Source organism: Oculina patagonica, chromosome 9, assembly GCF_052425735.1.
Source record: "Oculina patagonica isolate OP01 chromosome 9, crgOcupat, whole genome shotgun sequence".
NCBI classification, from domain to species: Eukaryota; Metazoa; Cnidaria; class Anthozoa; order Scleractinia; family Oculinidae; genus Oculina; species Oculina patagonica.
The window spans coordinates 1,646,369-1,671,886 of record NC_135766.1 but is presented as its reverse complement, the minus strand read 5'-3'; the positions used below and the strand labels follow the sequence as shown (position 1 = coordinate 1,671,886).

The window sequence follows — 25,518 nt, the reverse complement described above, 5'->3', positions numbered from 1 at the left end:
CGAGGGTATTACTGTTAAGGACCCAACGTCCATTCTAAGCACCATGAAAAGCTTTTACAAGCAGCTTTATTCATCTCAAAAACAGCTAGCAGATGCAGACCCATTATCTTTCTGCGAATATCAATCTCTACCTAGACTGGATGACGAGAAACAAAGCCTTTGTGAAGGTTTAATTACCGCAGAAGAATGCCTCGCCGCATTAAAAACTTTTCAACACAACAAGTCGCCGGGCACGGACGGTTTATCTGCAGAGTTCTACCTACGCTTTTGGAAGGAGCTGTCGGGCCCTCTGATTGAGTGTCTCAATCATGGCGCCTTACTGGGAGAGCTTTCTATCTCACAGAGTCGAGGAATTATTTCCCTGATCCCGAAAAAGAACAAGGATCCTTTACTGCTTAAAAACTGGCGCCCTCTCTCTCTCTTAAATACCGACTATAAACTAGCAACAAAATGCATTGCAAGGCGTTTAGAGAAGGTACTCCCCCTGTTAATAGAGCGGGACCAAACGGGGTACATTAAAGGCAGATTCATCGGTGAAAATATCCGTCTAATTACAGACATAATTGAACAACATGAGAATAAGGAAGGTATGATACTCTTTCTAGATTTTGAAAAGGCCTTTGACTCTTTAGAGTGGGACTACCTCTTTAAGGTCCTCAACATTATGAACTTTGGTCCAAGTTTCCTTAACTGGATTCGCACATTCTATAGCAATATTTCTAGTTGCGTTATCAACAATGGTCACTCTTCAGAGTTTTTTTCTCTACAAAGAGGAATGAGACAAGGGTGTCCTCTTTCGGGACTGCTCTTTGTTCTCGCTTTAGAACCACTCGCACACCAGATAAGAATCACTGATTCTATCAAAGGTCTCGAAAACGGGAATAAGATCACTAAACTTAGTTTGTATGCAGACGACACCACCGCTTTCATCCGCGACGACTCTTCCGCAGCGTCTCTATTTGCTCTCCTTGATCAGTTTAGCAATCTATCGGGTCTGAAAATTAATAGATCAAAAACTGAGGGTCTGTGGCTAGGTCGTTGGAAAAGCAGATTAGGAAAAGACGAGCCTTTTGGCATTTCGTGGCCGAAAGAATATGTCACTGCACTTGGAATATGTTTCCCTTATTGCGCGAATGTTGGAATCAAACTAAACTTTGATGAGAAACTTGCCAAACTTAAAAAAGTTCTTAACATCTGGTGCAAAAGACATCTAACCATCTTAGGCAGAATAGCCATCGTAAAGAATTTAGCAATCGCCAAACTTGTTTATTGCTGCTCCGTCTTAAACGTTCCTGCCGAATTCATAAAAGAGGTCAACAGCATCATCTTCTCCTTTATCTGGAATTTCAAACCTGATAAAATTAAGAGAAAAACGTTGATTGGCCCAGTCTGCAAAGGCGGTCTAAATATGATTAACTTTGAAGATGTTGTAAAATCCCTCAAGATTACCTGGGTTAATCGTTATTGCGAATCGGCTGGCAGTCACTGGTGTGCCCGCCTTGATTCCTTATTAAGTAAAGTCGGAGGAGCTTTTCTATTTCAATGCAATTTCGACCTAAAATTTCTGAACCTCAACAATTTACCACCTTTCTATAAAAATATTCTTAAGGTGTGGCAAGAATTGAATTACAAGGAACCGCTTAATGCAAATGAATTTAAACAAGAACTTTTATGGAACAACCGGTTCATAAAGACCAATGGTAAAACGGTGTATTATAAAACATGGGTAAATCAAGACATCTTAAAAATAAGTGATCTCCTCGACAATCACGACCAATTCCTCTCTTTCGAAAATTTTAAGCGCAAATTCAGCGTTCGATGCACTTTCCTCGACTACGCCGGAGTTCTCGCTGCTATCCCCAAAGCGTGGAAAAGAAAAATCACGTGCAACAGTGTCGGTGGTGTTAGCGAACTCCCAAAGGCTGATTCAAATAGCGATGATATCGTCTCCGCAAAAAAAGCCCGTTTGATGCTTGCGGAAAGGTCCTTCTCTCCCCCTACCGTCGAAATCACTCTAAGAAATCAAGTGACAAACTTAAAGGATGTCTACGAACTTCCATTTAGAATCACCGTTGAAAATAGATTAAGAAGCTTTCAGCATAAACTCATACATAACATCATACCTACCAATCTCTCACTCTATAGAATGAAAATAAAAGAGTCACCACATTGCGAACACTGCCACTGTAAAAATGAGACACTTCTCCATAGGTTTTGCGAGTGCCCCGAAGTCAAGCTATTTTGGAAAGACGTCATAGAATGGTGGAATACAAATCGCTCTGACAATTTCAATCCTACTTGTTCGGAAATTCTTTATGGATACAGACCTGAGAACACCAGCTATCATGCTTTCAATCACTATCTTCTTATTGCTAAATATCATCTATATCTCGCAAGAAATCAGTCAGAGACTCCTAGCATAAAGGTCTTTCTTGCTTTACTGGAAAGCAAAATTAAATGTGAAAGACAAATCGCTATTAAAAACTCTAGCTATAAAAAGTATGAAACAAAGTGGACCACTCTCTGCATAAGCGATGCGGTAGCTTTCTTTCCACTGTTTAAGCAAAAGAGCCAGGTTTAGGTGCATTTTCTTTGTCTGTTATATTTATCCTTTATCATCTTAGTTATATTAGATCTGTTGTTATAGTGAGTAGCTGTATTAGTTTAGTGACAATTTCAGTTTTTTTTTGTAAGTGCAGTGTAAGTTTTGTCAATTAGCTCTTGTGCCATGTATAGTTTTATAGTATTTTAGTCTCTTTTGTATTTAAAAAATATATATTTCACTGTAAGTAGTAAGCATCGCATTGTAAGTAGTGTAAGTGTTGTAAATAGTATACAGTGTCGAATTGTAAGAAGCGCAAGTGTCGTAAAAAAAAAAAAAAAAAAAAAAAAAATGAGCTGAAAAGAATGGACTCACAGATCAACAAAATAGACTTATTTCACAGTATTGAGCAGGCTGCAAGTGTTAAGATGTACATGCATTGAAAAAGTCAGCAAACATTTATGCCCTTATTGCACACACACACCTGTAAGTGGGTCTTTGTCTTTATTCTGATTTGTTCCTCTATCAGTTGATGGAGTGGAAGAAACTGTATGGCCACCTGGTTCTGAGAAAAATTTAAAATCAATATGTAATTTTTCACATGCATGACCACTGCCTTGGCCTAGAAAAAAGCTAAAAAGTTTGCAGATGCCTTTCTTCCCCCCCCCCCCCCTCCCCTTAATGATTTAGTGATAATGCAGCTATCAGAATTGTTTGTGTCTGTGTCTAAATGAAAGAGATCACAGTGTTAAACTGTTAAAGGTGATCAAAAAGACTTCCAGTAAGTTGAGTAACATAACTACGTACAGCGATGCCGGTAATAAGATTTTGTTTCACCATACAGAGAGGGACTTGGGGGTGCCCTGAACACCACAACAATAATACAAAAACACCGCATCACCGCAAGAAAATTTGATGAAATACCGTCACCACAATAATCAAGTGACTTATCAATGAAAAATGCTCGTCTTAGGATTGGGTTAAAGATTAACTAGACAATATTTGACTTTATTTTGTTACAAATTTTACATAATATTATGTTGTGTGGTTTTAACAAATAAGGACGGATTAACGAAGATAACAGACTGAGATATATGTAGTTCTAGAAGTGTCAGACAAGAAACTGTAATACCGCTAAAAATTTCGTTTCACCGAACATCGTACGTTTAAAAACGCAAACATCCCACACTTAAAGTATGAGATCACCGCAACACCGCAAGATTTGATTTTATTCACCGCAACACCGCATAAAAATATGAGCAACACCGCAAACCCCCATGTCCCCCTCCATACAATTTTCATAATTTCGATGGCATTGAAAATGGCGTAGGCTGACTAGGGTCCTTTAAAGAGAGTTTCTAAATTAAATGACTTTCTTTGTACCAATCAACAATCCCATAGCTCTTGCCTTTGTCCAACTTTGATCTGAATATCACCATTACTAGACACATTTACATACATGAACTAAACAACAGCAACTAAGAAAAATTATGACTAATGAATTAATAAAAATAAATAAACAAACAAATGAATGAATACAAGGTATGACATACAAATAATTAAACTTGTTACCTCTGGTTGATGATCCTTCTTTGGTGACTAGCAGTATGCAGTCCTTCTTTCTCGAAAAATTGGCAAGCAGTCGCTAACGCCGTTCTCAAGAACGAGCAATTGAAACCAGACACGTTCCATTTTGATTTTTGTCTCTACCAGAAATGAAAAACATCGACAATGTCACAAATAATTAAAATCCACCAATCAGCATATTGCGTCCCAAATTTGGACGCGAACACTCGATATCCTGAGAGATGCGTGCAGGCTTTCTTTCTCGGCGCTTTGCACCTCGTCGCCGGCGCTTCGCGTTGTCTATGCGCTCTTCGGAAATCTCCGGAAAGCCTGTTCGCAGGCTAATCAAAGAAAGAATCTTATGACTCTCTGTGTGCCAACATTTGATTTTATTTACTCTTGCTTTTGTGCACTAATCTCACTCATTTGCACTGATACATAAACAACAGCAACATACTATCTAAGTAAATAAATAAATAAAGATGAACGGATGTAAAAACACATGCTGTTTCATATATTCTGCATGCAAATTTAAGGTACCTGTGGTTGGCGATCCTTCTTTATTCTATCTGGTTCTGAGGAGAATAAAGATAAAAATGCATCAGTCTGGCCATTGTTATTATGTCTTACTTGGGTGGTGAGTTCCTTATCGAACTCATGTTATCTGAGGTCAGCATATTGACCTTGTGCTAGATTATTATGTCGTACTTGGGTGATGAGTTCCTTATGGAACTCATGTTATTTGAGGTCAGCATATTTAAGGTACCTGTGGTTGGCGATCCTTCTTTATTCCATTCTGTTTGTTTTGTTTTTGAACTTCTATCTGGTTCTGAGGAGAATAAAGATAAAAATGCATCAGTCTGGCCATTGTTATTATGTCTTACTTGGGTGGTGAGTTCCTTATGGAACTCGTGTTATTTGAGGTCAGCATATTGACTTTGTGCCTGATTATTATGTCGTACTTGGGTGATGAGTTCCTTATGGAACTCATGTTATTTGAGGTCAGCATATTGACCTTGTGCCTGATTATTATGTCTTACTTGGGTGGTGAGTTCCTTATGGAACTCGTGTTATTTGAGGTCAGCATATTGACTTTGTGCCTGATTATTATGTCTTACTCGGTTGGTGAGTTCCTTATGGAACCCATGTTATCTGAGGTCAGCATATTGACTTTGTGCCTGATTATTATGTCGTACTTGGGTGATGAGTTCCTTATGGAACTCATGTTATTTGAGGTCAGCATATTGACTTTGTGCCTGATTAATATGTCTTACTCGGTTGGTGAGTTCCTTATGGAACTCATGTTATCTGAGGTCAGCATATTGACCTTGTGCCTGATTATTATGTCGTACTTGGGTGATGAGTTCCTTATGGAACTCATGTTATTTGAGGTCAGCATATTGACTTTGTGCCTGATGTCTTACTTGGGTGATGAGTTCCTTATGGAACTCATGTTATCTGAGGTCATCATATTGACTTTGTGCCTGATTATTATGTCTTACTTGGGTGGTGAGTTGCTTATCGAACTCATGTTATCTGAGGTCAGCATATTGACCTTGTGCTAGATTATTATGTCTTACTTGGGTGGTGAGTTCCTTATGGAACTCGTGTTATTTGAGGTCAGCATATTGACTTTGTGCCTGATTATTATGTCTTACTCGGTTGGTGAGTTCCTTATGGAACTCATGTTATTTGAGGTCAGCATATTGACCTTGTGCCTGATTATTATGTCGTACTTGGGTGATGAGTTCCTTATGGAACTCATGTTATTTGAGGTCAGCATATTGACCTTGTGCCTGATTATTATGTCTTACTTGGGTGGTGAGTTCCTTATGGAACTCGTGTTATTTGAGGTCAGCATATTGACTTTGTGCCTGATTATTATGTCTTACTCGGTTGGTGAGTTCCTTATGGAACCCATGTTATCTGAGGTCAGCATATTGACTTTGTGCCTGATTATTATGTCGTACTTGGGTGATGGGTTCCTTATGGAACTCATGTTATTTGAGGTCAGCATATTGACTTTGTGCCTGATTATTATGTCTTACTCGGTTGGTGAGTTCCTTATGGAACCCATGTTATCTGAGGTCAGCATATTGACCTTGTGCCTGATTATTATGTCGTACTTGGGTGATGAGTTCCTTATGGAACTCATGTTATTTGAGGTCAGCATATTGACTTTGTGCCTGATTATTATGTCTTACTCGGTTGGTGAGTTCCTTATGGAATTCATGTTATTTGAGGTCAGCATATTGACCTTGTGCCTGATTATTATGTCGTACTTGGGTGGTGAGTTCCTTATGGAACTCGTGTTATTTGAGGTTAGCATATTGACTTTGTGCCTGATTATTATGTCTTACTCGGTTGGTGAGTTCCTTATGGAACTCATGTTATTTGAGGTCAGCATATTGACCTTGTGCCTGATTATTATGTCGTACTTGGGTGATGAGTTCCTTATGGAACTCATGTTATCTGAGGTCAGCATATTGACTTTGTGCCTGATTATTATGTCGTACTTGGGTGATGAGTTCCTTATGGAACTCATGTTATTTGAGGTCAGCATATTGACTTTGTGCCTGAATATTATGTCGTACTTGGGTGATGAGTTCCTTATGGAACTCATATTATCTGAGGTCAGCATATTGACTTTGTGCCTGATTATTATGTCTTACTTGGGTGATGAGTTCCTTATGGAACTCATATTATCTGAGGTCAGCATTTTGACTTTGTGCCTGATTATTATGTCGTACTTGGGTGATGAGTTCCTTATGGAACTCATGTTATTTGAGGTCAGCATATTGACTTTGTGCCTGATTATTATGTCTTACTCGGTTGGTGAGTTCCTTATGGAACTCATGTTATCTGAGGTCAGCATATTGACCTTGTGCCTGATTATTATGTCGTACTTGGGTGATGAGTTCCTTATGGAACTCATGTTATTTGAGGTCAGCATATTGACTTTGTGCCTGATTATTATGTCTTACTCGGGTGCTGAGTTCCTTATGGAACTCAAGTTATCTGAGGTCAGCATATTGATCTCGTGCTAGACAATTCTGTCTTACTTGGGTTGTGAGTTCCTTATTGAACTCACGTTATCGGAGGGCAGCATATTTCCCTCGTGCTAGATTACTTTGTCTAATATGGATGTTCAGTTTCTTATGGAACTTCATTATCTAATTAAAGGACAGCATATTGACCTCGTGCCTGATTTTTTTGTGTTACTTAGGTGATGAGTTCCTTATGGAACTTATGTTATCTGTAGCTAGCATATTGATCTCGTGCTAGTGTATTTTGTTACTTGGATGGTGAGTCCCTTATGGAACTTATGTTATCTGAGGGCAGCATATTGTTCTCGTGCCAGACTATTCTCTCTTACTTGGTTTGTAAGTTCCTTATGGAACTCATTTTATCTGAGGTCAGCTTATTGACCTCGTGCGAGACTATTGTCTTACTATTCTTTCTATTCCTGTCTTACTTGTGCTATATTGTTCGGTCTTACTTTGGTGGTGAGTTCCTTATGGAACTCATGTTACCTGAAGTCAGCACATTGACCTTGTTCTAGACTATTGTGTCTAACTTGGTTTGTGAAACTTGTGTCAAAATGTTGCCAGAAAAAAAAAAATTAGGAAAAGTTGCCAGGTTTGGTGCTTGCAGCTTTAATCGTTTCGAAGTAACAAATCTTCAAAGTTGAAGCGGACCTCAAACCCTGTCTGAATAGGGTTAAGACCTTAACCTTAATGTAAGCCCATGGGCTAGTTAATAATTATTCGGGAGGCCTAGATAATGTAGTTATGACTATTTATCGTGGAGAGGGAGTGGGCTTACTTCATTTATCGGAATTTTACGGTACCGTATTTATTTTCGCCGTTAATATGTGAAACAATATTTAAACGTGATTTTAAACTTTTTACTCACAAGATTTTCCGTGCTTTCTGCATGTTGCAGGATGCAAACGCAAAAAAGTACGAAACAAAAATAGAATCACCTTGTACAGCATAACAATAAGCATCACTTGAACGTAGTCCTGTAATGGTTAGTAGGTAGTCTCATCCACGGCCGGAAGAATCATTTTTAACGATATTAACAAACTTAACAGTCTCGATCGAGACTCGAAACTGGATTCTGGGGATTGGAGAGTTTATTCATAGTTTGCCGAGGCGATTCATGTATAAAAAGATTTTTAGGGATAGAAGCTACTTCACACACGCCCACAAGCCCACTCACACTAGAGCCGGTTTCCGAGATCTTCCAGCTTATACTGCTTCTTTTGAAAAGAAGCCCGGTTACCGAGATCTTGGTTTTTACGGACGAGACCCCGTAATCGGATTGGAAATTTACCCATATGAATACTTTAACCGGGATGACAATTTCTTTCAAATACACAAGCTTTTCCGTAAAAGAATGTTGATTGGCTGATAATTATGGCATGTTTCGACAATTTTCTAGACCAGGATGACTTTAATCAGTCCTTCATGAGATTTCCGACTTACAGCAAGGAGAAATATGGGCCAATTTCTTTTACATTAAATTTAACGCCTGGACGATCCTTTCACAACTTTTCATCTCGGTGACCGGGCTGGAATATCCCATATGAACAGAAAACAAAATTCGTCCCGCTTACCGGGCCCATAATTTATGAAGAGGCTTTTAGAGCGGTATCTTTACTCTAGGGGCAAAATAAAGCTTGCGCCACGACCTCATAGGCTAAGTTTATTTTTTTTTCTCGACGAGCATCACCACAAGCCCCACCCCTTTAACATGACAGTCCCTCCGGTAAATATGGCATCTCATCTTTTGTTTTGTACCCAGTGACGGTCTCAAAAGCGAACATAAGATCAGACGCGCCACAGAATTATTCTAGTTCCTTGCGTGGCGAACAAAAGTAAAAGTTAGAGCAGCACTCCTAACCACATTTACACTATATGTTGTTAATAATGGCCATAAGATACATGGTCGTATGCGTGGTTCTTCGGGTAAGCTTTGAGCCATTTTACTGATAATTATTGATAATGATAATGCATTTATATAGCGTATTTTCTTATGTATTCATATGTATATGTTCAAATGCGCTGTACTAACTGTCCACTGACGTTTCACAGGCGACAAATCTTTTCTCACTCATTCTTGCCAAAGAAATGCAACGTTATAAACAGCTAGTTTTGCGAAAGGTTTGAAAGCGAAGCGCTGCTAGTGAAGCTTGAATGAGATACCCTTCACACGTCAAAAAACATGATTCGCAGCTGCTGATTGGACGTATCGTTTTCTCCACACGTGAAATTTGATTGGTTTTCAGCTACTAAGACCAGCTTGTGAACGAAAATTTATTTCGCGCCTTTTCAGTGAGTAAAACTAAGTATGTATATAATAAACATACTACGGTAATTCACTACACAAAGGCCAGAACACAACGCCGGGAGCTTCGTGTCCTACTCTTTGCAAACAGTGTGTGGGTTCTTTAACGTCCCCTGTTATAGGACTGAAGAAACAGGAGACGGGACGTACGGTTTATCGTTCTACATTACGGAGCCAAGCATGGCTTCCAGGTTTAGAAAAATGCAAACTGAATGATATAGGTAGTGAGCCAAGTCCTTGATATTGCGCCAACCAATGCAAGGTATGGGTGGAGAAAGACATCATGGGAGTAAAATGTCATGCTCAGGCAAGAAAACAACAATGAAACCAGACTCATATTAAGCCTCTCGATCCAGAGGCGCACTGCTCATTATGCCACTGCTGAAGATCTACAAGAAATGCCAAAGCAAATCCAAAGCTTTCCAAGAATTGTAGGCAAGGCTAAGGTTAAGTCTGCATACGAGGCTAGTAGCCCGTTAGGCCGGAGCATATCCCGATTTCAGCGACATTAAGCGACTAACAGTATTTCTACTCCCCCCTTGGATGAGATGCTAGTCCATCGCAGGGCAACCCCCGCCCCAACATGAAATTCACTGGTACCCATTCATAAACCTGGGTAAACAGAAGCGTTACGAGAGTAAGGGGTCTTGCCCAAGAACACAACCCATTTCCCGGCCAAATCCAGACCGCTTGATCTGGTGTCCAGTGCACAAACCATAAGCCCATTGTACTAAAGAATCAATTATTCGGTTCGTCAAGAAAACGTTTCTCATTGGAAAGGAAAATGCGTTACATTCTAAAAGTCGTTTGCATAGGGGGCCAGTAGGAACCCAATCCAGTCCCCAAAGGTCGCACTTCTTTTGTCAGCACTACAAACGCGGGTTCCGGCCAGTGTCGATTTTTTAGAACGCACAGAGCAGTCAATTCCATCAATCAGAATTGAGCTGAAGTCAGTTAAGCGCAGACTTTTAAATTGGGACCATGTTGCTGACCAAAGAGAAAGCGGGCTCTAGAAATGAGATTGATAGGAACTGTACTTTACTTGAAACGTTCTATTTTTGAACTTGTTTTCATATTTTATTACATAAAATAGCGTTAAAACCGGGCGTTACTATATATATATATTTTTTTATAATACTATATATTTTTTAGTTTTTGTCTAATGTAAAATTTACAAACTAAATTAACGAGGAAAAAAGGTCGATTTCTACGATAAAAATTGACTCGAACGGTCAAATAGGACCCCTCTTGGCCATGTGAATGACACAGGAACTATTTCACGCTATGTACAATTGCCATTTGAACAACACTAGTCATACACAGTATACACTATAGCTTAAGAAAATATTTGTCCTTGCTATGATTATAAACTGGAAACATCTGTCTCCAGTCAGTCCAAACCTCAATATGAGGTACTTCAACGTCTTTCATCGTCCAAAAATGCTACTTTAAAGCTATAAAATTAGATTATTAAAATACACGTATAAAATAGTATCAAAAATAAGAGACATTACAAAATATTTTTCCCAGGGACATAAGCCCTGTTTGCAATATCTAACACTAATTGTTCTGTGTTCCAATGCAAATTACTGGTATTTTCACAGCAGTCTCGCATCTATCAAATAAACACAGTTTGAATAAGCTATCTATCGTACCCGAGATTCTAGAATTTTGCGTCAAAACGAAAATAGTAAAAATAATTGCGAATCTGAGAATAAACATCTATTCATAATCAAAATGCTTCCAAATAATGACTCAAGTTTACACAGTGAAACCCCAAATAACGAGTCCCTGTTATAACAAATATACTTAATCAGTGCCTTGGTAATTCGCTATTAGAGATTTCACTGTACAGCCACTTTCTTCAAACTATAAAATTATTAATAAATGTCTTATTAACCAAGCCTACTCAGCACTGTTCCGGGAGAATATAAGCCTTCGGTCTTTTCTGTACAGATGTCGCTGCCCTCGATCCATACTATTAAAACCCAGGGCTGATACTCTCCTTGTGCGGCCCTTGCACTTGGTTACCAAAAAAGTATCTAACATAGGATCCCTGTTTAAGACTGCCCATAGTCTCTCAATATCTCAGATCGTGTAGCGAGCGAAAATAAGTCACAAACAAAGCGGTTTTACCAAGTGTCCAACGATCATCTGGGAAACAGAGAGACTTTGAACAATCTGGTCACCGCTGTTCAATCGCTGATTAACACTAATCCAGGATTAAAATATAACAGAAAATCCTTTTGTTTAAAGGAGCCAAGTCATTGATGACGTACATTACAAATTTTTGTCCAAAATGTTCGTTGTTTATAATCCGTGTTACTCTTCTTCAATCTTAAAAACCATTGTTCTTTTTTGGTTTCTTTTTACCAATTTGTTGTTTTACCTCAGTAAATTACTGTTTTGAGGTTTCTTTCGATCTGAAAGTGATTTTATACAGTGAAACAAAAAACGACTTATTGTATATCTTGACATTGCTCCTTCAAGTTGCCTTACACTACAGACAGCGGGTTCCAATGATCATCTGTGAAACAGGAAGACTGTGAACAATCAAGTCACCAAAAAAAAAAATGTTGTGGTTATTCATCGTGGTAGAGTACAATAATAAAGTATTATTTCGTTTGTCTCACGACGTAGTCACGTGTGATGGAGATCGCAACGTTTCGACTGCATACTGCTAGTCTTCATCAGGCGATAAGGTCGACTGGTTGTGCGTTAGCTTATAAAGCACACGGCTGCGCTGTGATTGGTTGGTTTTCAACAGCTCTGATTGGTGCATTTCGATCCTCAGTGTTCTGCATGCTGGTGTACTGCTGCTCCCTCGGCGGTCCGCAGTCGTACAGTTCTCCTGTTGTTGTGTTTTTTGATCGTGGGCATCCATGCTTCAGGAATTTCAATTCCACTGTCCCTGTTGATATTATTGGGGTGAAGTCTTATGTGAATCGCCTCGACAACAGGAGAGCTGAATGTGATAAATGATCATCGCAGTGAATTTCCAATTTAAGCAATTGGAATAAAGAAGCCTGAAAAAAATTCAGGGCTTCAACGGCTTCATATTCCAATTGCTTAAATTGGAAATTCACTGCGATGATCATTTATCACATTCATATCCATCCGCAGTTCATATATGAATCATTTCATATACATTACATCAACAGGAGAACTGTACGACTGCGGACCGCCGAGGGAGCAACAGTACACCAGCATGCAGAACACTGAGGATCGAAATGCACCAATCAGAGCTGTTGAAAACCAACCAATCACAGCGCAGCCGTGTGCTTTATAAGCTAACGCACAACCAGTCGACCTTATCGCCTGATAAAGACTAGCAGTATGCAGTCGAGACAAACGAAATAATACTTTATTATTAATCTAGTCACCGTTGTTCAATCACTGATTAACAGTTATCCAGGTTCAAAATGTAACATTGGTTTAATTCCTTTTTCACACTTACTACTTCTACACGCCTTATTGCCTTTTTAGTAAAATTTGACTCGCACACGTTGCCCTAATCAGCCAAATAATTCTCTCTGCTTCGTAGCCGTTATTAAAAATTGTCACGCAACTCTCAGGAGAAGCGTTGCGTGACAACTAAACTAGCGGCTACACAGGAAAGTAGTGATAGCCATATTATCAAAAAGTTTATTACAAACTTGCAGTTGATATGGTAAATTAACAAGCAGTTTGAGTTTTGACATTTCAAGCGTTAGCTGCTTGTCTGTACAATCAGATAAAATTAGTTTAAATCGGCAGTTTATTCACCTCATCAACTTCAAGTTAATCTTAAGTATTCACACATGCCCACCAACACAACAAAGCAACGTCCTTAGAAGCTAATTCACTGAGCATGCCTCAAGAAGAACTCTTATGTCACTCTCTTTACTAAAAAGGCTTGGCACCCTTGCTAAGAAGATACGTCACTGCCTCGGATTTACCTCTCTCTTGTGCAATCATTAGTGGCGTTGAACCATCCTTGGTTCTGGATTCAATGTCAACTCCGTAAGAGAGGATCTTCTCGATAGCAGCAGTGTTACCACCATATGAGGCCACATGTAACGTATTCCATCCATCTATTTTGTCTTCTAATGATGGATTAGCGCCCTTTGCAAGCAGATACTCCACAGCCTGTAGCTTGCCATTAAAAGTAGCTAACATCAGTGCTGTGACACCCTCGTTATCTATTGCGTCAATGCTGGGCACGTGACTTAGCATTAACTCAATAATATCAGTGTTACCACCATATGAGGCCAAATGTAACGAATTCAATCCATCGCTGTTTTCTAATGATGGATTAGCGCCCTTTGCCAGCAGATACTCCACAGCCTGTAGCTTGTCATTAGCAGCAGCTATCATCAGTGCTGTGAGACCCTCGTTAGTTATTGAGTCAATGCAGTCAACGGAAAATCCACGAGATAGCAAGGATTCAATTTTGGTAACATCACCGTCCCTTGCCGCAGAGTGAAGTGAATTCCATTCTTTCTTATCCTTGTCCATAAATTCGCTGCCTAAAATAATTGATAAAAAATCAAAATTAAAGATACAGACGAGTGATTTTTGTATGAGAAGACGGAGAAGCAATGGACGTGACCTAGCTGACGCGAAAAAACTGACTCGTGAAAACATCCAGCTGTATCATACAACATATTGCTAAATTACCCTTCTTAAGGTATCAGTGTACCCCAAAATTGACCATTTTAAAGAAAAATATATTTTGGTATTTTCAGGTAGATCTCATTAAGACCTTTCATTCAAAAAAAAGAGCATGGAAAAAGATTGACTCTACACAAAGTTATGAACGAAAAACTTTTCTTGCTATTAATTATTTGATATTGATAGCTGTCAACAGGTTGTCTAAAGAAGCGCGGCGATCTAACGTTGCGTGATTATCACAGTTCTTGCTTGCTTGGTTTTCGACGAGATGCTTTGGTTGTTTTGCGCTGGCAAAATGCATAGTTTTTCAGACGTGAAAGAAGAATCATTTTCCCATTCCTTTCTCATGTACATGTTCAAAGAATGCTGCAACAACGGAAAAAGACAAAAGATTTGGCAGATGCAATAGTAGATAGCGACAGCGAATTATTTTTCGCCGCTTGAAGCGGTAACGCCACGACCCGACATCACGACTAGTTCCTCGGCTTACTTTAGGACCTATAGGATGCTTGCGACTCCACGTTTTTGCTGTTTTAGATTTAACATTTATAAAACTGTTGCAGTGAGACCAAAATTGTTATAAAGCGAGCGGTAGAAATAAAATTATGCAACAGACTGTTTCCGACCAGAAGCAACATTTGACACCACTTTGAACAAGTTCTATTGTTAAAATAAAATGAACCTTCATTCTATCGCTCAACGCGCCGTACGCGTGATAATTTTCACACGTCTTGTGTAATTAATCTCATTAAAGCCGAATGCGCCCCAAAATACATTTTCTTTCTTATCTCATAAACAAAGTTTCGAAGAGAGAGGCGCACATTTTAAGTTCGTTTTCAATGGGGTTTCAACAATTTTCGCTGAAATTTGGCAAGAATGTTGCCCGATAATTGAGCAACAAAACTGTGTTGGCGAATTTTAACTTTTTTCTTACACTCTTAAAGTTTAACTGAGTGTCAAAAACAAACCAGACAAGTAATCAATATTCCCCGACACAGTTTCTTAGAGAAATGTGTGAAGAACACACAGCGATGCTAATCGCTTTTTCCCACTCAAATTTGTCCGGAAACGAACCCGATTTGTGAGCCTCGGTACTTTTGGAAATAACACGCTCTTTTTGGATAACATTAATATTTTTACTTAAAATAAATATATCTCCGTAATCTACAATACCTAAGCTTTCAGAAAATATATACTTTGCTATAGTTTGCGTTAATTACCAGACGGTAAGGCAGCTCCAACGCATGATGGTCATTTGAGGTACACTGATACCTTAATCCAGTGAACACAAGAGTAGTATTTAACTTATAGCCAAAACTTTACAACATTGATAAACCACACCACTGAAGTTGATCGAAGCGTGCAGATTTTTTGTATGGCCAAGCAAAACCTTATTGCATTGCTGTAAGTTGTGTTGCTGAAAAGTATGTTTAACTTCCCTGAACAGTCTAACAGAAATCTCTTACGGGTAGACACAGTCCCCGTAAAACCAAAACTCTTGTATGTAAACAAAAACAAAGGCGAGGCTGACTAGGGTTCTTTCGATAAAGATTTTCCCTCAATTTAATTGGCTGATTATTGTCACAAATTTAGATATTTTCTCAATGAATACCTAGAGTGCATCAGCAAACTTTCACCATCGAGGACTTGCATGGTTAACGTTTCCCGGCGTATCCAATCGAACGTTCGCTAATCGAACCCAATCGAACACCAATCGTTCGATTGGGTTCGGTAATCGAACATAATCGAACTCACAATAAAATTTGGTCAATCGAACAAAATCGAACGTTCGATTACCGAACAGTCGACAATCGAACAAAATCGAACGTTCGATAACCAAACTCCTGTTTGTTAATATTGCGGACATTTTGTACGGTACACCGTCCGCCTGATTAGTCTTGCGTGTTTTACATATCAAGAGACGGATTCCGAACAAAATCGAATCGGATTGAGTTCGATTGTGTTCGATTGGTTCGAAAATCGAACTCACTGCAAACTAGATGTTCGATTTTGTTCGATTACCGAACCCAATCGATTGATTTTTGGTTCATTTTGTTCGATTGGATACGCCGGGACGTTTGTACTCGTAGTATATTTTACTTGTACATATTAGATAGAAAATCACTCAAGTTTGCAAGTGTTGAGTTTCACACAGCAATGAGATATAGTACTGCCTTGATCATAAGTAATAAGTTTCACTCAGTTTTTCCCTCCATTCAATTGTGTATAGAATAGGTTCAAGTTGCACTGATTGCCACTGCTAATAATTGCTCTAGTATAAATTAAAAGGTGATTCTACACTTGGGTGGAGATCGAGGCACTGTTAGAGTAAAGCACCCCTTGTCCAGGAACACAAACAATGAGCTTGTTTATTAGCAACTGCACCAGACCACTGGATCCAGAGTCCAGCACACTGACTGTTAGGCCACGGTAGACATGCCTCCATCTCCCCCCCCCCCGCCCCTGTACGCTCTTAGCCAATGAGAAAACAGATAGTCACACTAAGGTTTAATAAATAAAACCTCTATTAACTACAATGTCAGCATATGACAAACACACACCTGTTGCTGACTCTCCTTCTTTGTTACTGTTTGTCTCTGTGCATTTTGAAGAGGTTTGTGAAGATGTTTGGTTTGAATCTGATAAGAATAAACAATGCATCATTATAACAGTGGCTGTGTTGATATTAAACAAAATAGGACTGCAGAACTTTTGGTAAACCCCTTTCATTCTCTGACCAGATATTAAAATAGCACATAATTATGCTTACTGGATATTGGAAGTGAAAAAACATCAATTGAAAATGAATTTTAATTCATGTCAGGGTTTAATTCAAGAAGAACACGTATTTTAAATTAAGTACCTTATTACATGAAATTTTCGCGACATGTTAATTTCACGAATTTTGCGATTCTAAAAAAATCGCGAAATTAAAGTGACGCGAACAATAAGTGTCGTGAACATAACATGACGCGAAAATTAAGTGACTCGCATATGTCAATAATCAACAAAAAAATAAGTTTAATACCACTAAAGGAAGCCTCAAGAACAATAACTCATGTGCACGTACAAGCATGACCTACTCGTAGCCATTGTGAGAACTGCTCTGTTGATGCTATAGTCTCGCCCTTGCGTCTTTGTTAATTTGGATGTTATTGCCCCTTTGATGAATTCGTGTTATTTAATTCAAAGGCATGTTAAATAATATTGCCAAATCTGTGATCATCGAAAGCACGAGCCACTTGAGGGGTATGGGGAATGGACCCCAGAAATTTTTGAAATCTAAAAGCTCTAAAACGCTATTTCCATCATTTTCTTAACGCATTTCTTTCGGGTTAAAATCTAGACGAGGCAAGTGCCTCGTCTTGCCTCTTGCTACTTACAGCCCTGGATTCAAAATACAAAATTTTCGCAAAATCGCGAAATTTAAGTGTCGCGAAATATGCGTACTTTAAAATCACGAAATTAACGTGTTGCGAAAATTTCATGTAATAAGGTAGACTACTGACAGATTAATTGACTAATGTGTTCAGTTGACAGCTTAATTAAAGAAAAAAAAAAGGTCAGCTTCGAGCCAAAGTGGCGCATACTGCCAGAGCTTATCCCGGTTTCCTTAGCATTAAGCAGCTAGGAGTATTTCTACTCCCCCCTGGATGGGATGCTAGTCCATCGCAGGGAACCCCCCAGCATTATTTCGCTGGTACCCATTTATACACTTGGGTGGAGAGAGGCACTATGAGAGTAAAGTGTCTTGCCCAAGAACACAACACAGTGACCCCGGCCGCTCGCTCCGGAGTCTGGCACACTAACCATTAGGCCACCGCGCCTCCCACAAAAAAGAAAGGTCCATACACAATGTCTTGTTTAAACAAAACAGAAATGTTAAAATAACAGTCATAATGATTTGTTGGCCGGGGACCTTCAAAGGCTAAAAAAATAATTGAGCAGCACCCACCAACGAGAGTATATACACTTTTAGGACCTTTGATCCTATCCAAGTTTTTTTTCAACAAGTATCCCCAACTCTTTCTCATGAGTTGTTAAACCATAAAAAGTCGAGGTTTTTGAACGGGTGTTTTACATTAAAAATTTTAATTTTCACGTAATAAATTCATTTCTTTGACACCTTTTGTGGAGTTATTTTATCATCAAACACTTATTTCGTCTTTGACTACGTTATCAATTATATACTGATTTTTGAGAATGTTTGAATTGAGTGTAATTTTGGTTGAAGTTATCTTTCTTATCTAGTGTGTGTTTTTGTAGCAAGAGTCAAGGTTTCTTGAGAGAAAACAGTTTTTGTTTGACTATTGGACGACAAAGTAAATTCATAATATTTACTCATTCCTAGGTAACCTACACTATCAACCATTGTTTAAGAACAAAAGACATACTTGTTTGCTTATTTATGATTAAATAGATCTTGACCTTTTTGACCTTAAATTGATCAACCACGGATTCTTCCTGGAATAACTTGTTTCTGACCTTAAGTTGTTTTATACACTTGTATTCGGTGATATTTTTCTAGCAGGAAACCTTGACCTTATTTTTCCACGTTTTGTAAGGACAAAGAACCTTTTTAACTATTGTACAATGTTTATTCACCTTTTTGTACATCCTTGTTTGAACAACCATGTACGCAAATATTCTTTTAAATTCGGCTTGTACAAACGGCTGCTCTGAACTCGTAAACAACTTAGTATTCATTTATGGAAAGGGGTCGGACTGTAGTTACCGAATAACACGCCCCTTCTTCATCGAGTTTAGTGGAAAAGTTGTTGTTGAACTTTGTACACGAAGAAAACTATTTTCAGCTCTAACTGTACAACTGTACAAATTGTAACTGTTTTTGTTGTAGAAAAACAATGTTTGTAATTTTTACATAGCTCGCGCTGTTTTATTTTGGCCAGTTCACGTTCGGTTCGTAACGAAATTTTGGACAGAAAAGCGTTTTCGACATCGCAATAAGCTCGAAGGTTTTTATGCTAATACCCGAAACGCGCAGTCGTATTTCAACTGCGCAAGTCATTACGTAAGCTTAGATACATCAAATTTGGCGTTTTGACAGAGATTGACAGTTAGAAATCTGGCCATCATAAAAGAGTGCGAGCTGCTTTACACACCAGAGAATTTAGAACAACATTGTCAGTAAAGGTTCTACGCCTGAGGTAGAGTTTATTAAAGAAGAATGTGAATCAAGACGAAGTTGACCGTCATTCCTGTTTAAAAGTGGGAACTGCTAGTCCCCCTTAAAACCCGCTTTTAACAGAGTACACCACCCCTTCATTGGCTCCATAAGGAGCAATGACACATAATTATCATGACTCAGCTGCCTAAGTATTACACATGGTGGCATACAATGCTACAATTGTTTTGGGGGCTAGGGGTATTGTTTCTGTTTTTTGTTGTTTTATACTCTCAAAGGGTGGCAAACCATTCTTATGAGACCTTGCTAGCGCTGCTACCTGACACCCTCCCCTCCCTATGGACACACAAACCCACCTGTTAGCAACGCTCCTCCTTTGTTACTTGTTGTTCCTTTGTTATCTAAAGATGTGGGTGGAGCTTGATCTGCGTTAGAAAGGAAGGGAAACAATTAAATGTCTCTGTGTCAATCAACATTTCATTAACTCTTTTCTTTGTGCACTGATCCAACTATCAATCAGATCCAAATATGACCATCATTTGACTTATTTACATTAGCATACATAAACAAAAAAAGACAACATCTAAAAAATGCCTTATTCATAAAATAAACAAACCAACAAATAAATACAGGCTGTGAAGGTTGACACATGTAAATTATACATGTATATTTCCTGCGGCAGATGATCCTTCTTTGTTTGATTTGGTTTGTTTTTTAATTACCGTGAGCATAATTTTTATTTGTTGTGCTGTTAAGAATCCCGGGGTACTTGGGTCAATTTTTGTTGGGTATGTGCCGCTGGCCTCTCAGAAACCTTACCCCATTATAGTCATATTCTACGGCTAATTATAGACCCCAACTAAGTCAGTCTTAAATGAATTAAATCACAACTTGCCAGAATTTTCTTACTCTCAAAATCCCGGAAAAATGTGACCCCATTCTAGTCACCCTATAAAAAATGCTTGAAAAGGCGACCCCATTATAGTCAGTCCAATCGTGAAAATGCGACCCCATCCAGCGGCACATTCCCATTAGCCCATTTATAGAAAGTGCCCCCCCCCCCCCCGGGTAAAGAATTCTTTACTTTAACCTTGAGCGATCAAAATTTATCTTGCATCTATGAGTCGACATGGTACTTCAAATAGTTTGGCGGCCTAATCTCCAATAAAGAGTAACTAAACGAGGAGCTGTGCCTTTAGGCTTGCCAAAATCTATTTTAAATTCAATGTTAACAAACGTCTTAGATGTACATGTACATCAGCAAACTTTCACCATCAAGCACCTGTTTTGGTAACTTAAACTATAAACAGTTTCCCTTAAAAGCACTTATTTTTTTATATAAAAAACATATTTTTAAAGAACACATTGTACTTACCATTCTTGTATAGATCTTCTGTCTAAAAGAAAAAAATTGAATTACTCAGTGACAGTATAAACCATAATGTTACATTAATAAGCTGTGGGCTTATTTCCATATAATAACGGTGATAAACATTTTAAAAAATGGTTCAATGGGTTATATTTGGTGGGAGGTTTGAATTCTTATAGAATCATGTATATCAATATAATTATTTCTACCAGTAGAATGATGTTTAAACTATACTTACATTATCCGGACCACTTTCTGGCCAACCTGAAGAAAAGAATTAAGCAGGGTCAAAAGTAAATAACCATAAATTAACTGGTAAACTTGTACAAGGGAAATTATTTACAAGCCTTGTGGCCTAGAACTGTCAACCTGCACAACTCAATCATGTGTATAGTATTAATTATTGTAGCTAAGAAAACTGTTTCTTCTGATTTGGGATCAATCGATTATATTATTAAGGACACAGTGAGCTTGTTTTAAACATATATGTATAAAAAACAAATACGGTAATACCAACATTTAAGTCCATCTTGGGGTGAATATTATCTACTTTGGTAATAATCAAAACGATGCAAATTCCCAGGCAAAACAACTTTGCCTTTCAATAATCCATTCAATAGGTTGGTAAAGTGGGATCCCAATCACAAGCCTACATTTGTATTGTCCTTCAAATCACAAATCATGTAAAGTCATGGACAATTTTATGAATCACATATTTAACATACAATATTAAAGAAAATGAGGTTTTTTTTCTGATTGGTTAATTTGCATGAAATTTGGCTTTTTAAAACCTAGCAGCCAGACATGTTCTTTCAGGTAGGCTCACGGTGCGAGACAGATCCTTAAAGAGGCAGTATCATGAGAAGTCTTCTACGTTTTTGTGTAAACTATGATAGAATTATGAGGGTGCACTTGGTGATCAGCAACATACTGTAACCTTTGAACAACAAAACGAAAGGCATATATTCATTCTCCAAGGTGTGAATTAACGTAATCAATATGGTTTTTTTAGTGATTTTCTTCCAAGTAACAAGTTTTAGGCCACTACTGTCATATACATCCATAGCCAAACCACCTTTAAACAATTTTAGTGACTATACAGTACGATTTAGCAAGGCCAGACCACTATTTAGTATTAGTGGATCTCCTGCCCAACATCTCATTGCATTTTTAAGTAGCACCAAATCATGGTGAAACTGTCCCTTTAGAATGCATAAATCAAGCTGAGAGAATGCTTCATCATCTTTGACTAATCTGTATTGTTAAGTATGTAATTTACTTTTAGTTTTCATGAAAGTTTTCAGTCAGAATTGCAAATGCAGTCCTCAAAATAACCATATATTGTGCCACAATAATCTAGATCAGCAATTCATGGATCATGGCCAGATATGAGCCGCTTTCACATGCCATGCACCAATGTTTGCTCAAATCATGTGTCACATATAACTTATTTCCCACCGTGAATTCAATGACTTTTAACAGAATCAGACGGACTGTGAATATTGCACTCCACCTCAGCTCCAGACCCCACCCCACCCCTCAGGATTGATAGGATTCATTTCAGGAGGATAATGGCCCATCATCTTGAGGGCTGATACTTTAAATTTCTCAGTGTGTTTCACAGCAAGCTTGGTTAGTAAATAATAAGACAGTTATTACATGACTTTTTGATGATATTGGACCTGCAATAATGCATTCTGATAAGCTGATTTTAGTCATTTGTCCCTCGGAGTATTAGTCGTGTAATAAGTATTGATGCGGTAAGAACTGACCACTTTTGGAAATTACAGTCCTGGTAAAACAGGATGATTCTTCAAAGAGGCATTTATTTCAACGGGAAGGGTCAACGTACACCTTACAGGACCCTTTATACAGCAGAATAATTTGGGGCCAATTGTGCAACAAAACCCAGAATTGAATATTGAAGAAATCTTCAGGATCCAACAATCTTCACTTAATTAAATTCTAATAATATTACAACAAATATTGATCACGAAATCACTTACCAACGTAAACCACAGCTCCTGTGAGCGCCCCCACACAGCTAGCTCCAAATAACATCCAGCTCCTCATGCTTAGACCCTTCTTCTCCTTGGGTTTTACGTAGTAAAATGCACGCGGACATCGTAATGGCAGTCTTGCAACCGGTCTAAGTACTCTTCCTGTACATGATAGAGAAGAAAATTGGACCGCTGGTGAAATCAAAGAAGCATTGCTGCATATTCTGGAAGCGAACCATCGGCAACAAGCGGAAATAGAAGACGACATAGCCACCGCCGACCCCAACTGTCTCAACCTCCTTCAGCCTGCCGCTGATCGTTGTTACCAAGGCTCAAGATTCTCAAAATAGCATTTCGCCGGTGTTTACTATTGAAAATTGAATTTCTTCCATTAATTTTGAAATTAAAGTCGTCTTTTGCCTTTATGTTTCAATAAAGCTCAGAAAAGACCGTTTATTGACTAATGCATGGTGTTTTTTGGTGAGATTACTTTTCAGACTATATATTATACGTACAGCGACTTGTCATTACTGAGTTTGACATGACATAAAAAACTTCATTAAAGGTTAATTTCTGTCAGTTGCAACTTATGAGACTTTAATTTCGCAATTTAAGCCAACTAAAGATCATGACTCACGTTTAGTAACTTAAACATTCTCGATTAAAGTTTACAAAAGAAAAATTACAACTATAATGTTCCTTTACGAAAAAATTAAAGGTACCAAAGTTCAAGTGATCATTTATGGTGAAACAAGAAACTTCAAGCAGTTTAGGGACTGGTCAATAAGTACAGGGGGGGGGGGGGGTGGGCCGGAGCAGAAAGGGGGTGGGTCATCAGTTTTTGAGCCCTCAAAAAGGGGTGGGTTATGTAATTTTGATCTACAGGTAGGGGTGGGTCATCTTATTTATTCACTTACTTTGAACTACCATAGTTCCAAGAAAAGTTGTATTCATCAGTATATAAAATTGTAAATTTCTCCATGTGAGCAGTTTTAAATGAATTTCTAGCAATTTCAGAAGGCCCAAATATAAAAATTTCCCGGAGGAGCATGCCCCCTGACTCCCCTAGATGGCTTGTGATCATAACATCAGTTTTACCTGTCTCTCTTCAACCTGCATAGATTCACGCTGGGCTTTAGGCCTTTTAATACCAGTAAACTCTTTAGTCAAACACTTTGCAAATATGAATGATGGACAATGATTGTAGTTTCTGTTATTAATTTATGTATAAAAATATGAACTCTTCAATAATTGATTATGAATTAATATTACATACTGATTCAGTTTTTTGCATATGTTTGTGTCCAAATTTCCTCATGGACATTACACAGTGAAAATATGTGAAAAAACTTACAAAAGGCTAGTATAAGGAGTGATAAATTTAACCTTCTTTGGTGTGTTAAGAAATGAAAAAAGATGTACATGGAACAGCAGTGTCCATCAGGGAAATATCTATGTAGGGAATTCCACTTTAAAAGCTGAAGTTTAATCAAAAACCTCTTAACCCTATCAGATGATAAAGAAATAATGATTGGTCCCTTGAATTTTTTAAGCAAAGGGGGTGGGTCGTGTAATTTTCAACCCCCTATCAGGGGTGGGTCAGTCAGTTTTGAGCCAGAAGGAAGGGGTGGGTCACAAATGTTTGAGCCACCACTTTTTCAATTGCTCCGGCCCACCCCCCCTGGTACTTATTGACCAGTCCCTTATAATCGGGCGGTTAGTGTTTGACCACTTCTTTTCAGTCCTTTTTTAAAATTGGCTAGAAAGGCACGGCGGAGCACAGTGAAAAAAATCTTTAGAAAAGCAGTCACTTGAGCAACACACAAGTCGTGTTTGCATGAGTCACGGAATGTGATCCACATGCATAAACAAATTCCTGTCTTGGCTTGCAAATATATATATTTTTCCGAATCTTACATAAAATACACTCAAACCACTTGAATGGCAAAAATTTTGGTTAAAATAAAAGAAGTTTAAAAATCAAGTTCTTGAAGTTTAACTGCTATTTTGCTAGAAAACACAGCTTTCAGTGGCATTTGCGAAGTCGCAAGATTGAGAGCACGTAAATTGAAAATACCTGACTGCGTGACTCAGCAGGTAGTTTCCCCTTTTAGTGATGACTTATGTCCCGTGCCATGACAAATTTTTGCTGGGTTTGCAATTTTCCTTTCGATTCCAATACTAAACTCAAAACATTTGCATAACACACAAAAAATAATTCATTTTTCATTTATAAATAGTTCGGACATGTCAAATCGCAACGTGAATATTCAGTGCTCGCTCGGAGCCATACGCCTGCAGAATAACATTCAAAAATAAATATTTCACAAAAAAACAGAGCGCAGAGAATTCGTAAATATTTTTAAAATAGATGTATGATAAAATAACTACAGGCGAACGATCGCCAATAAACATCAAAACATGCGTGACCAAGGAGTCGCCTGGGCCCGTGGGTCATGGTTTCATTTTTTATTAACTTGGACATGTCAAAACACTTTTCGGCTTTGCATCCTTGATTGTATTTGTAAACATTCAGTGCCCACTGAATCAAACGCTCGAACGACACAAACATACACTTCACACTGAACAGTGTTCGTAATACGAGCGATCGCTAACCGAAACATCAAAATTTGCGTGACCGTGACCAAGGAGTCGGCTGGGCCGCGTGCGTCTGGAACGATTTACCGACAAAAAAATAAAAAAATTCCGTGCAGATTATGAATCGGGCCCAGGCCCCGCCCGATTAATTAAAGATTGCTGAAAGGAGGCTTAAAGACCTGTGTTCTTAAAGATTAACTAAAGGTCAATTAAACGTATATTAAAGGTCAAATGTACCTTGCACAACTTTAATCTAGCAACTAAAGACAACAAAAGATCAGGCGGTGCTTTT

The 25,518-nt window shown here is 38.4% G+C and overlaps 1 protein-coding gene across 1 annotated transcript in view; it reads right to left on the bottom strand.

Annotated features, from left to right (window-relative positions):
* The window catches only part of LOC144665185 (uncharacterized), a 292,253-nt gene that overhangs the window by 189,199 nt on the left and 77,536 nt on the right, over positions 1 to 25,518 (bottom strand). The window contains exon 10 of the mRNA XM_078526363.1: positions 13,399 to 13,968. Coding sequence (XP_078382489.1) covers positions 13,399 to 13,968 — 570 coding nt within the window. The remainder of the gene's footprint in view (positions 1 to 13,398; positions 13,969 to 25,518) is intronic.